Source organism: Globicephala melas, chromosome 1 (assembly GCF_963455315.2).
Source record: "Globicephala melas chromosome 1, mGloMel1.2, whole genome shotgun sequence".
NCBI lineage: Eukaryota > Metazoa > Chordata > Mammalia > Artiodactyla > Delphinidae > Globicephala > Globicephala melas.
In genome coordinates, this window is record NC_083314.1 from 69,253,368 (window position 1) to 69,269,907 (window position 16,540).

The 16,540-nt window shown below is 34.5% G+C and overlaps 1 protein-coding gene across 1 annotated transcript in view; it reads right to left on the minus strand.

Annotated features, from left to right (window-relative positions):
- Window positions 1–1,606: 1,606 nt before the first annotated feature.
- The window catches only part of NUF2 (NUF2 component of NDC80 kinetochore complex), a 29,714-nt gene continuing 14,780 nt past the window's right edge, over window positions 1,607–16,540 (minus strand). Inside the window, exons 9-15 of the mRNA XM_030847425.2 lie at window positions 16,180–16,276; window positions 15,227–15,289; window positions 12,315–12,452; window positions 10,161–10,301; window positions 8,984–9,159; window positions 7,890–8,025; window positions 1,607–1,858 (exon numbers count right to left, since the gene is read on the minus strand). Of these exons, the coding sequence (XP_030703285.1) occupies window positions 1,724–1,858; window positions 7,890–8,025; window positions 8,984–9,159; window positions 10,161–10,301; window positions 12,315–12,452; window positions 15,227–15,289; window positions 16,180–16,276 (886 nt within the window). The 3' untranslated portion in view covers window positions 1,607–1,723. The remainder of the gene's footprint in view (window positions 1,859–7,889; window positions 8,026–8,983; window positions 9,160–10,160; window positions 10,302–12,314; window positions 12,453–15,226; window positions 15,290–16,179; window positions 16,277–16,540) is intronic.

Sequence of the window (16,540 nt, forward strand, 5' to 3'; positions counted from 1 at the left end):
AATGCCAAAAGGTTAAAACCATTTACAGTCCCTCAGTGTCTGCTGGAGATTGGTCCCAGGACCCACCTCAGATTTTGTCAACTTATGCTCTGGTCCTCTGTATCTGTGGTTCTGCATCCAGATTCAACCAACCGTGGATCATGTAGTTCTATTGAAACAAATTCACGTAAAAGTGGACCCTTGCAGTTCAAAGCAGGGTTGTCAAGGGTAAACTGTACTGGCTATTGGATACCCAAGTCTGAAATTCCGGAAAAATATGACAAGTGTAACTAAATGTATATAATGCAGTAAAAGTTGCATGGATGTTTAATTCGTGATTGAAGTGGTGGGTGTTGATAAAAGTTTTCAAGGAGGGGTACAGAGGTTGAGAAGAGAAGGAGGGTCAAGGGCAGAAGTCTAGAGAACACAAACACTTCAGAGAAGAACAGAGAATGAGGCCCTCATGGAAAAACATTTAAAAGGAACAGACAGAATTAAGAGAACCAAGAGAGCAGTGTTACTGAGACAAAGGGAAAAAAGTACTGGACAGGTAGAATGTAAGGACGATAAAGATTAAAACACATCCAGGGAATCTTGATAACTATTAATGTGATCTTAGAAAATTCAGTGAATTAGTATGGAGAGAAGTAAGAATGCGATGATGGGCAGGGAATGAAGTAGAAGAACATGTATAGATTAGGTTTTCTAGAAATTTGGTTGTGGAAAAAGAAAAGAGCAAGAGCTGAAGGTGGAGATGGGTCCAGGGGAGTTAAACTTTTTTAAATATAAAATGAGAGACATGGTCCTGTTTACACCCGTTACCTAGCCTCATAAACAGACCTTTCTATGGATTAAAATTCTATTTTAAAAAAGCAAGAAAAGGATAGAGCAATAGCTTAATTTTTTTGTCCCAACTCTTCCTCCCTGGACACCTAGCTCTTTCCACTCCTCCTATTCCAAGGCTTTTCCTGTCACTGAAAGCCTACTCTCTACTTACCGTAGTATTTTAGTATTTCTGACAAAGAGAAAAGTACCTGGAACTCCAAATACCATACTTAACATATACATATGTCTACCAGACATATATATGTCTACCGTGGCACTGTTCTAAGCAGTTTGCACATTGTAACTTATTTTCCTCATAAAAATGCCATGGCATCAGTGAAGAATTAGACTACCACACTCATACTTTCTCTTTTAAATAATTACATTAGAAAGTGTGGTACAGTAGAAACATTCCAGACCTCAGTCTCATACAGAGCACGGTTCAAATTTTGGCTCAGGACCTTCATAGTTACTTCATCTATAAAGTAGTTACAAAAATGTCTACCTAGATTTGCTTGAGTGAAGATCAAATGAGATCCCACAATGCTTAGTGCAAAGTCAGGGCTCAATAATACTATACCTCTGTATGTCGACAAACAAAGCAGCACCAGCCATGATAATAACAGAGAAACATTATATATTTCAAATGCAATTATTTCTGTTTTACTCCAACCACCACTTACAACAAGGAGCAGAGTAGAGACATGAATGGCTGCACAAGCCATTTTAATTGTAAGTTCACAAAAGTCTACATTAAATGCATTATCTTACAAAATAATAACCTATGAGAGTATATAAAAAATAACTGAGCCAACATTATTTGGTACTTTTGATGCTTCCATTAACTTAACTATTCCCTTTCCGAATATAAAATTAAAAATTGGCAAGCTATTTACAAAAAGACGTTTAATTCTGTTAATCAGGTTGATATTCTGAACATCTTTTTCTTCAGTTCAGCTGTTTTCTCATCTATTTTAGTGTGACAGTCCTCTGTTGCCTTTTCAATGCCTTCATGGTATTTCTCCAAAGCAGCTTTCAAGCTGAGAAATATTTCCTAAGTAGAAAATGAAATATAATAAGAATTATTCCATGCAACGACCTAAACTAAAAATGAGTTACAAGAATTCCAACAGTCTCATTCATATTTATTAATAATATTTTAAAGCCTAAAGTACCCTATGCACATGTACACACTCGTATGCCTACTCTTATTAAGCTGTGCAGATGCATCAGAAACTCGGCTACTTAGAAAGGACAAAGCAGAGACATTAACAATGGCTTGAATCCCAAGACATTAAGAACATATTTTTAATCATCAAAGAAAAATTTTTACTTTGGAGCTTTTCAGGTTTACTTGGCAAATACCTAGATTACTGTACTCTGCACTTAACCCTGATCATTATTTAAATGATATGTAAACAGATTTAATAGGTAATCTACAGGACTGAGAAATATAGGAATACCTTTTAGAATTGTTTTAACAAACTGATCAGGCAGTCCTACTATAAGCAATAGTGAGTTTTCATATAAACCTATATGGATGTGTTAAGAATTAAGAAAAAATTACAAAACAATTTCTGTAGACTGAATGAAATAATAAATGAACCACTTTGCATACATTTTATTCTATCTCATACTCATCAAATGCAATTTTGATCCGCTTATTATTGATTTTTCTTAAACAAAACAATTCTCAAACCTTGATACAAGAAAAAGTAGTATTCTGAAAGATTATAAAAGGTGTTTCACCACTGAAATAGAATAGCAGGCCTTTTCCAATGGAAGGAAAAAGCAATAAATGGGTATAATGGGTATAAATGTTCTCAATTTTAAATGCTGCTCCCATTAAACTTTTCTTAAACCCACAGTTTGGCTACTATTTATCTTAGTTTAAATTCTAGTGTAGATACTGTCTGATTTTGAGCAAATTATATAGATTATAATTTAATATAGTATGGATTCAAAATGTTCCAAAAAAGAACAACACTATTTCCAGAGACTGCCACCTATGCAAGTTTGAGAACTACTGCTCTAGATTAAGTGAATATAAATGTTTAGCTTAAGGCTAAACATTTTCCCAAAATCTAAACATAGATCATTAAATCCTAATACAAAAATAGAAGAGGGTATTTAGATTCCCAAGATCTAAATCAGGCATCAAATTACTACAACTATGATGGAATATTAATCATTAGGAAAATAAATCAAAAGTTTTTGATACCTTTATTTCTTAAATCTTGTAGGAAAAATAAGGTGAATTAGTTGCTATCTTATGTAAACACCATTTTTTAAAAAAAATCAGCACATTTCAGCAGCTACAGATCAATTTAATTTCCTGGCTCTACAGAGATATGTATTTATTCATTCCAAAAAGAAAGCTGAATAAATTTGGTAGAAAGACATTACTCATGAGAAACTATTAAAATGAAGTGTGGTTAAATAAAGATATACAATCTGTAAATACCTGAACCAACCATTTCAACACACTCAAAGGAACAATTTTCTCCTGAGAACACCTACATTCTCAAGGAGGAACCAAATCCTACAGGTAGAGCCACAATAAATGAATGAAACATTAAAGCCCAATTCCACTGGCACATCCACAGAAGCAAACAAACATTTGAAGTTCTAAGCCAACCGTCACAGGATATTAATAGCAATAGATCACAGCCCTCACGAAAGCTATATATTTCAATTTCCAATTAAATTCTGTATCCAAGTGGAACTTTATCATATTCATTCACATAATAAGTAAGTCTTACTGTGATAGCTTGGCTGAAGTTAAATATTTTTAAACTCAAACTCTAGCTCTACAGTGCCTAACATGACAACCACTAGGGACATGTGATTATTTACATTTACATTTAAACAGCTACATGTTCCTCAGTTGCACTGGCCACACTTCAAGTGCTCAGCAGCTACGTGTACCTAATGGCTACCGTACTGAGCAGTACAGAACATTCCCAGCAGTAAGTTCTTTGGATAGCATTGGTCTAGGTAGTTATCTCACTTTTCAAATCAGAGAAATTCAAGATGACATAACATCCATGGAATTTTATGGCCAGTGTAGCCATTTACCCACCAAGTCTGTATTAATTTATCAACCACTATATTACTGAGTACCTTCTACAAGTAGCACCGTAAATAGTACAACAGTATGATGGAACATGCAATTATGCTTTCTACCCTAAAAAACCATACAATCCAGACCAGACTGGATACTGAGCACTTAAAATAGAGCTGGTATAAACAAGGAACTAAATTTTAAATTTTATTTCATTTTAATTAATTTAAAAGTAAATGTAAATAGCCACATGTTGCTAGTAGCTACCCCATTGGACAGCACAGATCAGAATAAGACTAAAAATGCTATAGTATTTGAGAAGGAGAGAAATCAAAGATATCTGAAAGGAGCCAGAGAAAGTTATATTGAGAATACACTTTTCATTAAACCTTAAACAATGAAAATGATTAGCTTAGATACAAAACTTTAAAAATCCTAGAAGGTAGGAATCATGCCTTCCTTGTTCATACTTGCTCCCTGAATCAAATATAAAGGCTGGCACCTAGTAGGTGCATAGACCATTTGTTGAATGACTGACTAAATGCATGAATAACTACAGGAGAACAGGGAGTTCCTGTTTTAAACGAGAAAGTGTAGTAATAAGAGTGATATTTTAGCAGGTTAAATTTGGCAATACTTAGGATTCAGGGCAGATTTGATGCAGGAGGATCTTAAGTCAAGGAAGAAATATAGCCAGTTTTTGCTGGAATTGATGAGTATTAGAAAGTTATGTGATAGAAGTATGATTAGAAAGGGGTTGTTATGAACAGTATCAATGACATTATCTTGGTGATTGGATATCAGGATTATCTAAAGAAAATCCAAAATTGCAATTCTTTGTGATATTTTGAAAATGATGATGCCGCTGAAGAATATGAAGAAACTAAGTGAAAGAGAGAGGGAAAGGGAAGGGGAAAGAGAGAGAGACAGAGGGGGAAGGAGAAAGTGAGGAAGAGGAAAGACACTAGAGATGGTGAATGTAATTTAATAATTGTTTATTTTTGTTGTGATAAGCTAATCCATTGAAAATATCCATCAGGCAGCTAAAATAAGGAGTAGAGTTGAGGAAGACAGAACAGGAAACAAATTTTTGAAAGCTATCTAAATAAAGATGATGATTGAAACTAGAAGAGATGAAATATCTATGGAAAAGAATAATTATTGAAAAAAAGGATATGATGATCATTAGGGTCCAACAGAATTACACAAAGAACAGTTTGGCAATCTTAACATATCCTTCTTTCCTTTTCATGAAAGATGATTATGAAGTAAGTTAAGGAGGCTTCTTTGACAAAATGCATTTTGATTTCACCAGGGGACTTACAGACTCTCCCAAGCTATTTTGGAACAATGGATACCACAGTGTTGTCTGGGTAAAGGTATGGTTAGAACAACTTAGGAAGTTGAACAATTGTATCCAAAGTTTTGATCAGTAGTTCTGTGCCATTCTGAAGGAAGAAATACAACACAGCAAAGGGCCCAGTTCTACTCAACATTTATCTCCCCTGGAGCAAAAGGCATGCTGGTCAAATCTGTAGGTGATGCTAAGCCATGAGAAATAGTTAATGTGAATGATACATAGATTTAAACTGACCTTGAAATTTTGGAAATCAAGGTGGAAATAAATAACATGAAACCTAAAATAAATAACAGTAAAATCCAGAATTAAAATTTCAAAAAACTAGTTGCATTAAAGTGTGGTGAAAAAATTTTAAGTTGGCAGAACCTCATATGAAAAAGACAGAGGTCCTTTAATTGATCACAAGCACAGTCTGAGCCAAGGGCAAGATGCTGCTGTTAAAAATCCAACCCAATATTACGCTTCATTAACAGTAGCCTTGTGCTCTGGGGCTGGTCACACCATTACTTGGAAGACTATGTCTAGTACTGGGTTCTACATTTTAAACAGAATAAAAAAAGCAGGAAACAGAGTAGAGAGGACAGAAAACAGAATAATGAATCTGAAAAATTAAACTATATAAAGAATGGCTGGAAAACTAGGGCTAATTAACCTGGATGAGAAGGCTGAAAGAACCCATGATCTTTACCCTCAAATGTCTTAAGTACAGTTTTATTCAGTAGAAGAGGATACAGATTTGTTCCAGAGAGGTGATCTTGGTTCACTAGAGTACAGAAATGAACATTTTTAAACTCAGAATAAGAAGTAACATTTTAATAACTATAGCTGTCCTGGTAGAACAGCTTAGGTAGTGATGAGCTCTGTAATATTGAAAACAATGAAGCAGAACACATCAGTGGTTCTCAAGAGCCATGCTAAAAAATTTAGGCTCATGGGCCCCACTGCTGGTAATTCTAACTCAATAGATTTTCGTGGGGGGTTGCTCATCTTTAAATTCCTCATTGAGTTCTACTACATGGCTAATTTTAAGAAACAGCATGCTAGATGGCTTTCCAATTTTACAAATATTTATGGAAAGCATACTACATATAAGGCAGCATTCTAGGCATGGTTTGACAAGACATACTAAGGTAAAAAATAAGATTGCTATTGTTGAGAAACTTAAAATGTTATTGGCAAGACATATATGCACAAAACTAAAAGGAATTTAAGGCAGGCACGGGCACCTTTTATGACCTATAGACAAAAGGTACTTACATTAGTAACTGGTTCATTAATCGTATCTGACCATGTGATAACAAATAAATATCTGCTCATTTGATTTGGTTAAGAAGTAGGATTAAATATATCCTAAGGTCTTTCTAACCCCCATTCTAGAGATAAACAGAGGGCCAAAGGCTTGGTAGATATCCAGTTAAGGGACAGAAAAAAAAAAAAAAGTGGTTGGAATGTAGAAAGAAAAGGAAGAATAGAAAAAATCAGGACAGTGTACTGGGCAGACCATGGGAGGGGAAACCCAGCCATTTTCTTTTTCTTTCTTCCCTTCCTTTTAAAGTAGCCTTGAGACAATCCTCACTATGTATATATACACTTACATGTGCACGTGCTAACAATCTAATATTTCAGAGGATAAAAGCTCCTGAGAACAAGAGAGGGGATTGACTACTGTGGTTCTTGTAGTATTAAGAATCCTTGCAAATTAAATGTGAATGGTGAAAGGTAATGATAGCACGTTTAAATATCTTTCAGGTTTCAGAGGTTTAGGATAAGATATCAATGTAGGCAAGATGAAGAATGAGAAAAAAAGAGGCCAAGGGATTTTACATGATAAAGGGCTGTTTTTAGTGACCTCTGGTAGAGCAGTTTGGGACAATCTTGAGGACACTGAACAAACTTTAAAGGCTAAGGATAGAATGAGATGTGATAAAGGTAGCAGGAATAGACTACTTTTTTGGGTCTTTGGCAGTCAACAAAAAAAAGAGAAATAAACATAATAAACATACTATGTTTGGCACTATACTGACTTTTTGGAAGATAAAAATGTAGAAGACAAGATGCCTGTCCTCATTAAACTTGAGACTGTGTATGAAACAATAAAATAAATATACTTGAAACAAGCAGAGTAACTTTAGGTAATTATGATAAAGTTATCATTAAAGAAAAAATCTCAAAATACCGGTAACAACTCAAATACATTAACACTGATGATAAGAAATACTTTTGAGATCCTTTTATCAGGAAAAAAATGCAAAACTTTTTTAGAAGACATTACTTTAAATCACCATCTAAATTCATGTATCAAAAAAATTCAGAACCTTTATGGAGCACCTACTCGCATTGCAAAGCACGATTCTAGGTGCTAACAGGGAAAAAAGGCAAGGAAAAAAAAGGTATGCAAAGGTATGCAAGGAAAAAAAAGGTATGCAAAGGTATGCAAGGAAAAAAAAGGTATGCAAAGGTATGCAAGGAAAAAAAAGGTACGCAAACTATAGTTGCATACATGCAAACTATCCCAGGGTAATGGAAAAGGTGCTATAAATGGAAATAAAAGCAACAGACCTGAGGGGTCAATTTCTACTCTGGAGAACTGACAAAATCTTCAATTTACATTTTAAACTTGTGAGATTATCTGAAATTAATTTCTTATGAACATACACTCACCTGAGACTTCAGTTTCTCCCTTTCAGCAGCATCTTTTAGTTGTTGAATTCCAAATTTAATTTTTTGGATTTCTTGATTAATTGTGGTTACTCGCTCATAGACAGCACCTCTTTTTTCTTGAACTTTATTGCAATCTCTAAAGGAAAATAGAGACAGCTAAATTATAATTCCTCTTAAGCATCTAAACAGTCAAGCATTTAACTCTAATTTTGATTCCAAAGAGACTGTTTGTATTTGACTGACACACCTAAAACTCTTCTCAAGATACGAAAGCAAATACGCGAATCACAGCGTGGCTCTATGTTCAGCTCATGGCATAGAGTAAGCTCTTCCACACAAAGCTGTTATTTAACATGGAGATCTTAAGTCACATCTCCCCAGTTGTGCTCACTCATGTACTGTTGTTAGCAGTGTGAATCAGCACAACTTTCCTGCAAGGCGTGTAGCAACAAATTAAAACCCTCAGGTTCTGCACTTTTGGTTCATCTGCATGAGGAGAGCAAAGGAAATCTTCAGACCATCCTAATACACCTTTAGAGGCTGAAATAGTGTCATCTCATAGACATATCTGGGGCATTTATTCTAAAGACACATTTTTGGAACTGATGGGAAGAAGACTCTACCAATGAAACACCCAAACATACTGGCCAACAACAACGATGACGACAGCCATGACAAAATGCTTAGCAAAGTACTACTTCGTAGATGAATAAAAAAATAAGACTTTTTCTCAAAATATGCTATGTTACAGACCAGCTGGACAGTAAAATGAACCAGTTGATTCACTCTAATACAACTCTAGACCACTGTCTCTAAAGTGCACTGAAATAAGCAGTAGCACCAGAACCCTTCTGAAGAATTGTGCAAAGGATTTGGAATTGTGATATCAGGAAAAGAAAAAAAAAACTGGTACCTAAAACATCTCTAACTCTAGATATAGCAACATTATGAGATTCATAATTAACTCATCTGTTTTAGCCACCTAACAGTGGAATACCTTTTTGAAATTATAGGAGATTTGGAATCTTAGGGAAAAAGTGAATTAGGTTTTTCTAATTACTTTCTAATACATTAAATTTAAAATAAGTTCATACTCAATCACGGTGCGTTTGTACTGCTTGACATCCTCATGCTTCTTATTTATTCTGAACTGTGCTGTGGCAAGTTTTTCCTTCTTCACAATCATCAGTCTTTTAAAGGAATTTTCTTCAGTCTTCAATTTCTTCAGTTCTGACTCATCACTCTCAATTTTGTCCTCCAAGTTCAGGCTCTGTATTTTATGAGATGTATTTAAGGTCAATACAACCAATTAGGATTTACAAATAAAATGAAGGACTATTTTCTAGGATGCGCTGTAATAAAATACAATTTTAAAATGTGATAAAACTGTTTAAACACCGAAAGCCCAGCACAAGGATGCAGACTGAACGAAACAGACAACAGGAAGGCACTAGGGATACTGAGAAAGAACCTGACACCAAAAGAGGTGTTATTTCTCATGTCATTTTATCAGCAAGGATTGGAATAGAAGAACACGTTAATAAGATCAGCCAACTAGCTAAGTTGAGGGGGTGAGGGTCTGAACTAAGGTAGCAGGAATAAAGAGGAAAGAGTAGACCCTAGAAACAAAAGCAGTGGCTCTCAATCCTTTTTTGTGCTGACTCTTGATGGGAGATAAGGGAAGTGTGTAGCTGGGAAAGAATATCTCAGGCTACTCACCGTTCAACCCCTTCTTCCCTCAAGAAAGAAATCTTTCATTAAACGCTATGTCAGTGATCCCGGGGGCAGTCTGGATTAGGCTAATGAAGTGAAAAGGATTTTCACGTTTCTAGCCTAAGAAACTTAAAAAACGTTGGCCTTAGCTGTCCATCTTCACTCAGGGCAGGGTCTGTGTCGTAAACTTTAAATCTCTTTATAGATACTAGCTACAGTGTTAGACAGTAAGTTGGGACTTTATGCTTACTGATTAGAAGATCATTTCCAACTGTCAGAACAAGTTTAAAATTCCATTACTTTTTTCCAAAATATACATGGTAATATGCTATGTTAATTAATTTATTATTCATTTCATCTGAAGGTTAAAATGGGTCTACTATTGCTATATTTAAAAAGAACACTGTTTTATCCTTGAGCACACATTGCCACATCTATTCTAATGTAGAATGACCCAGCTTTTCTGTAGGAAAACAGCAACAGAAAGTAAAAGCAAATTCAAGGGACTACAGTAAACTATTACATAATAAAGACATAAAAACTCCATGCAATACAAACCTCCTTTAAGATAGTGGTTAATTTTTCCCTATTATCTGCAAGGTCCTGTATTTTCTTTTGATATAGCTGCACCTCCAGCTGACATGAAGGCAGGCAGTCAACAGAGTCTCGATAGATTTCATACTTTTCCATCACCTCTTGCTTTGAAAGAAAAAAAACACAGAAACCAGGTTGGCAGTCTCCTTTATGAAACTGCAGTAATGTCAATTTGTTTGCTCTTAAATAATTTCTGTACTTGATACTGAAAGCTAAAGAGCAGAGAACAATTAAGTTTCTAGGTCAGTAGCAAAGCACTATTACTGACATGTATCTAAGCACATATACTTATGCTTCCTAATTGCCAAATATCCTTGAACAAAGAAAAACTACCATAATTTTACTAAATCACTCATTGAAGTACCTTCCAAAGGTTATTCATAACAATTTTTAAAGAGTTCATTTCTGCTAATACTCAAACTACTCCTGATTATTCCTGGGCAATTATATTACCAATTATAATCTTCCTATTCATTTGTATAGTAACTATTACTACACCTAATTCTTTCAAAAAGATTAATTCTTCTCCTAAAATTAGGAAATGAGCATATGTTTACCACAAGCACTGCAACAATACAAAGGCTTCTTTCCTTTCCCCACTAGTCTATCTCTCCTCCCACCTTATTAACCAGTTGGATTTTGTCTTCAGTGAAATGCTTAATCATATTTCAGCTCATTTTTCCATTAAGTTGTCTTTTTCCTACTAATTTGTAAATACTCTTTTGTGTCTTTGCATATCATGGATATAATCCCTTTACCTGTCATATGCACTATATATATGTTCCACACGTCTACTTTTCTCTATAGCTTTTGAGTTTCCAATCTTAATTTAAAAACTCTATCCCAGTCCAAGACAATACAAGTGTTCGCCTAAAATTTCTAAACTTGTTAAATTTTCAATCCAATTAAAAATTATTTTTGTAAATGGTGCAAGGTATGGACCCAACTTGCTTTTCGTCTAGATGAACTGCCAATTGAATCAGAATTGCTTATTAAATAAAGAGATCTCATAAATACTCAGATCTATTTCTGAGCTCTCATTTCTGTTCTAGTAATCTTTGTCTATTCCCATGTGATAATTCTTAATTATCAGGAATGACTTGAATAATAAATTTAGAGATAAACCAGAAATGTTCTTTTTAATTAACAGTTTAAAAACCTTTCCTCATAAAGGATGCTAAATTGTCTACCCACTTCTACTTTTGTCCCACATACCTCAATCCATCTCCCAGAGTAACCCATAATCTTTTTAAACTTAAATCATACCATGTTCCGACACTACCCTTTTAAACTAGCCAGTGGTATGCCCTTGCTTTTAAGGTAAAATCCAGCACCCTGAATAATCTGCCCGTTGCCCATTCCATCATCATCTCATGCCATTCTCCTTCTTATACATCATGCTTTCTTCCTTGAATATAACTTACTCTCTACTACTACCTCATAGAATTTGCATATGCTGTTCCCTCTGCCTTGAATGCTCTTTCAATATCAATTTATTAATATAACCTCTGTTCATCCTTCAGATGTCAACATAAATTTCCATTCCTTCCCACCTCCACCTCTTGATTTCCACAATACTAAACTAGGCTACTCTCATTATGTTATTTTGAAGCACCCTATCCTATTTTTTATTTGTTTGTTTCTCTCTTTGGTGCTTTATGAAAAATAGACTTTATTTTTTAGAGCAGTTTTAGGTACATAGCAAAATTAAGCAGAAGGTACAGAGAGTTCCCATATACTTCCTGCCTCTACACATGCACACCCTATACTTTTTCATAATACATATTATAATTTATAATTATAGAACTGATTTTAAAATTGTTTAACACCTTTCTCACTTAAGATAAAGTAACTAAGTCTCATGAGGACAGGTCATTTCTGTTTTGATCACCCAGGGCAAAAGTCTCAAAAATTTGTTGCATAATTAAACAAATGTCTTGAAATTATACTTCTTTTCCTACATCCATTTTAGAGAAGAGCTAAAAATTAAAGACAAGGGCAAAAAGCCTAAGAAGAAGAGATGTATAGATAACCTGGAAATCAGAAAATTAACACACAATTAAACAAGAGTTGCTAAAAAGAAAAAGAGAAAAGCATTAAAGTAAAAAGGAAACTCACTCTGGAATTCTTAAGCTTCTGGACTGTATCTTTCATTTTTTCTTTATAATTCTTAAGCTTCTCTGGAGAATCCACAATTTTTGTTTTCAAACTCTCTTGTACTTCTTTCAAAGAAACCACTGACAATTTTAGTTCATTCTGTTGAGAAAACATTTTTATATGTTAGATATAATAATAAAACTGGTGATTAGCCACTACGGTAATGGAAAAGAACAAAGAAATGGGTCTGTGTTTGTTGTAGTGGGGGTTAAATTAAATTTTGACCGCATCACTCCCCTGCTTGATTGCTCACTTTTGTCTGCAGGCCAAAGATCAGGCTCCTTAACACACCATTCAAGATCTTTCATTATGTAGCTCTTACTCTCCCTTCCAGTGTCACCTTCCATCAGCTTCCTACTACACTCTACAATCTGGTAATATAGTCAGTCTTATGTCTGGACAATTATAAGTGATCTCTCTCTGATAGTATGGTCCTCCTGAGTACCATCATCCCATTCCTGTACTGCAAGTGAGTTTCTATTAATCCTTGAAAATCCTGTTCCTACTTCCTCTGTATTCCTTCTATAAACAGTTATTGTACATGTGATACTATAACTATGTATTTAATATGTGTTTCTGAATTAACTGAGCAACCTGGGATTGTGAACAGTTATCTTTGCTTTCCCAGAACCCAATGAAAGTAATAGCACTGAGAAGGTACTCAGTACACAGTTACTAAACTAAAACAAATTTCCTTCTCCTGAATTTAAAACCATTGGGGGAATTAAGATGAAGGGTATCTGAGAATTCTCTTATATAACACAAATCCATTCCTATGAAAACAGAACAACGAAACAGCAACAAATGACTATATAGACCTATATCTGTGCATGTAACGGCACAGAAAAAGGACTGGAAAAGTGTAACCTCTAGGTACAGTTGGCAGAGAGAAGAGGGCCTTTCATGTCTCTCTCTCTCTCTCCCTCTCTCTCTCTCTCTTTATATATGCATATGTGTGTTATCGGAGTATTTTACAAAAGGAATGTATTACTATACAGCTTGTATAATTTGCCTAAATTATTTCTAACTAAAAAATTTTAAAAAGTCCTTACCTTTTCATCAACTAACTCAGAGGCCAAAACTGAATGTTTGAAACAATATTATTTACTTTTTTCTTAGAATTTAGCACACCACCACATTATCTACTCTTTTAATGCCCTACAGAATTAGAGATCATTTTCCTTACATTAGCATTGACTTTCATCAACTTTCTTCCCTCTACAAAGAGCCTAAATTTGCTATTTTAACTACAAAGTGATTTTGTTTTAATATAGATTTAAATGGGACAGAGAGAAATGAATAATAAAATTGAACCATAGTCAATATTACTCTGATGAAAACATCTGCCAGTAAGAAGTGACAGAAAAATAAGGAATATATTATACCAAAGTAAATTTCAGATAGCTATAAAGTATAAACATTAAAATAACAGGGGGACTTCCCTGGTGGCGCAGTGGTTAAGAATCCGCCTACCAACACAGGGGACATGGGTTCAAGCCCTGGTCCGGGAAGATCTCACATGCCACAGAGCAACTGGGCCCGTGCACCACGACTACGGAGCCTGTGCTCTAGAGCCCGCAAGCCACAACTACTGAAGCCTGCACGCCTAGAGCCCATGCTCCAAAACAAGAGAAGCCACCGCAATGAGAAGCCTGCGCACCACAACGAAGAGTAGCCTACCGCTCGCCGCAACTAGAGAAAAGCCCACATGCAGCAACGAAGACCCAACGCAGCCAAAAATAAATAAATTCATTAAAGAAAACAAAAAAAACAAAAAAAAATAGGGAAATAATAAAAGTACAAGAGAAAATATGGGATTAAAAAAATGAGGAATGAGATAGGCCTTTCTATGTATAGAGTTAAACCCAAATGTAGAACACTGTATCTATCAATTTTACTACATAAATACATAAACCTGCCAATAGGAAAAAATGATGAATTTGAAAGACAAATAGAGTTAATACCTCTAATTCATGGACTTAAAAAAAAATGAAATAAACAAGGAACATATACAGGTAGTTCACGAAGTAAGAAATAACAACAAATCACTGAATAAGGTGGTCTAAGTCACTAAAAAAAAAAAAAAAATCAAAATTAAAATGAGGTGTTTTTTTTCCCCTATAAGAATGGCAAAGATAAAAAGAAAAATAAAAACATCCACTTCTGACTACAATGTAGGGAAAAGAATACTCTCATATTCTACTGGTAGAAGTGCAAATTGATATCTTTTTAGAAGACAGTTTGGCAATGTGGGCCAAATTTAAGTGTGATTTCCTTTAACACAGAAATCCTACATTTAGGAATCTACTGTATGATAAAAAGCAGCCTGGTGCACAAATATACAGGTACATGTGTAGGTGTGTAACACACATGTGCTATTGTTCAATAGCAAAAAATTAGAAGCAATGTGAATGTCTATCAATAGGACACTAAAACAATCTACATTTAAGGTATATACATAGAATGCACAACTATATGCAGTTATTAAAATAATGAGGCTATATATTGACGTGATAACTATTTACACTATACTGTAAAATGAAAAAAAAAGCAGGTTTGAGACATGTAGAGAGTAATATCATTTATGTAGAATTACACATATATGTGTATATTTGCACAGAGAAATGTAATCTATGACATGTATCTGATTGCGTGGTGAGCTTTCAGGTGATTTTCACTTCTGTCATACATTTTTGTGTTTCCACATTTTTTAAAACAATAGTCAACTATTATATTTAAATTGTAAAAAGTTAAATTAGTTTCACTTTAAGGGAAAAAGAGAGAAACATTTAACAATAATAACACACAGTTAAAATACTCCTCCAAACAAAAGATTCAAACCTTAAATGCTAGTTAAATGAAAAGATGCTTACCAAACGCTTGGTTTTTTCTGAAATATCTGACTTCTTTTGTGAATTTCCCTCTTGAAGCACTATCTAGGGAAAGAAGCAAACAACTGCTTTATAATGATTCAAAACAGATTTAAATTTAGTCAATGCTTTTTAATAAAATAAAAGTAAGAAAGGACAGGAATTAAATGGATTAGACCAGATAATCTCAAACTTTCTGTTCATTATGACCCTAAGGCCAAAAGAAACACCTATCAGTTCCTTTATTAAGTAGTTAAATCCAAATAACTGAATAAGTATTTATGTCCTAATAACTTAGTAGCCCTTTGAAAAAGTAATACATACAAATTGAAAGAAAAATACTATTTTTATTTTATTCTTAAACAGCCACAACTACTTCCAAATTGGATGTATGTACTGCAAAAATTGGGCACTACACAAATTCACACATCTTATAATCACTGGACACAGACAATTCTTATTTCTTGTTGCACGATGATTTTCGCATAGCACTTGCTTTTTATCATGGCAAAAGCCAAAAACCCATGTTCACAAAGATACGAAAGGAAGGTAACGTGAGTTCATGTTGCAACTGTGAACTACCTTGAGCTAGAAAAGTTCAAGCAGTGTATGACAGATGCTGAATGTTGTTTCCCTTTAAAATTTAAAATAATCTGAAGCACACTTGAGGGTTTGCTGCAGTATCCAGGGCGCCTCAGCACACAGTTTGGAAACATCAGGTTTAGACACAGAAAAATCTTAAAAAATTCTAGTCAACAAGATAGCATATACCTTTGACAACATCAATAAATAATCATGGTTTGACCTGGACAACAGAAGTATATATCTGTTATAAGGTGCACAAATGGACACAGCGATATACCCCATTTCTTTAGTAATTGAAAGCAATGTGATCTTAGCTCCTCCACATCTACAAAAAAACTTTAAAAAAGTTTAAGGTGTCCAACAACAGATACCGTTTTTTGACGAAACTCTTGATTCAGCGACTGCTGCAGCTCCTGAATATCATCTGAAAGCTGCTTGAACTCTGCTTGCTCTTCAACTGGAACAGAACTGAACACAGCAAAATAAATTAAAGTAACATATATCAAGTTCTTAACCTTGAAAGGCCAAAAACAGTCTCTTCCCTCCAATAACCTAAATGAAAAAAACTATCTGCTTTCATGTTTATGAGTTCTCATTCTTCCAAATGACAGTAATTTAAAATCCATGACCTGGCTGGCCTCTACTACAAACAGAAAATAAAAATCAGATGAGCTCCTTCAACTTCCTGCCACCAAATCTCTGTGTGGACTCATCTGCATACATACCTACCCT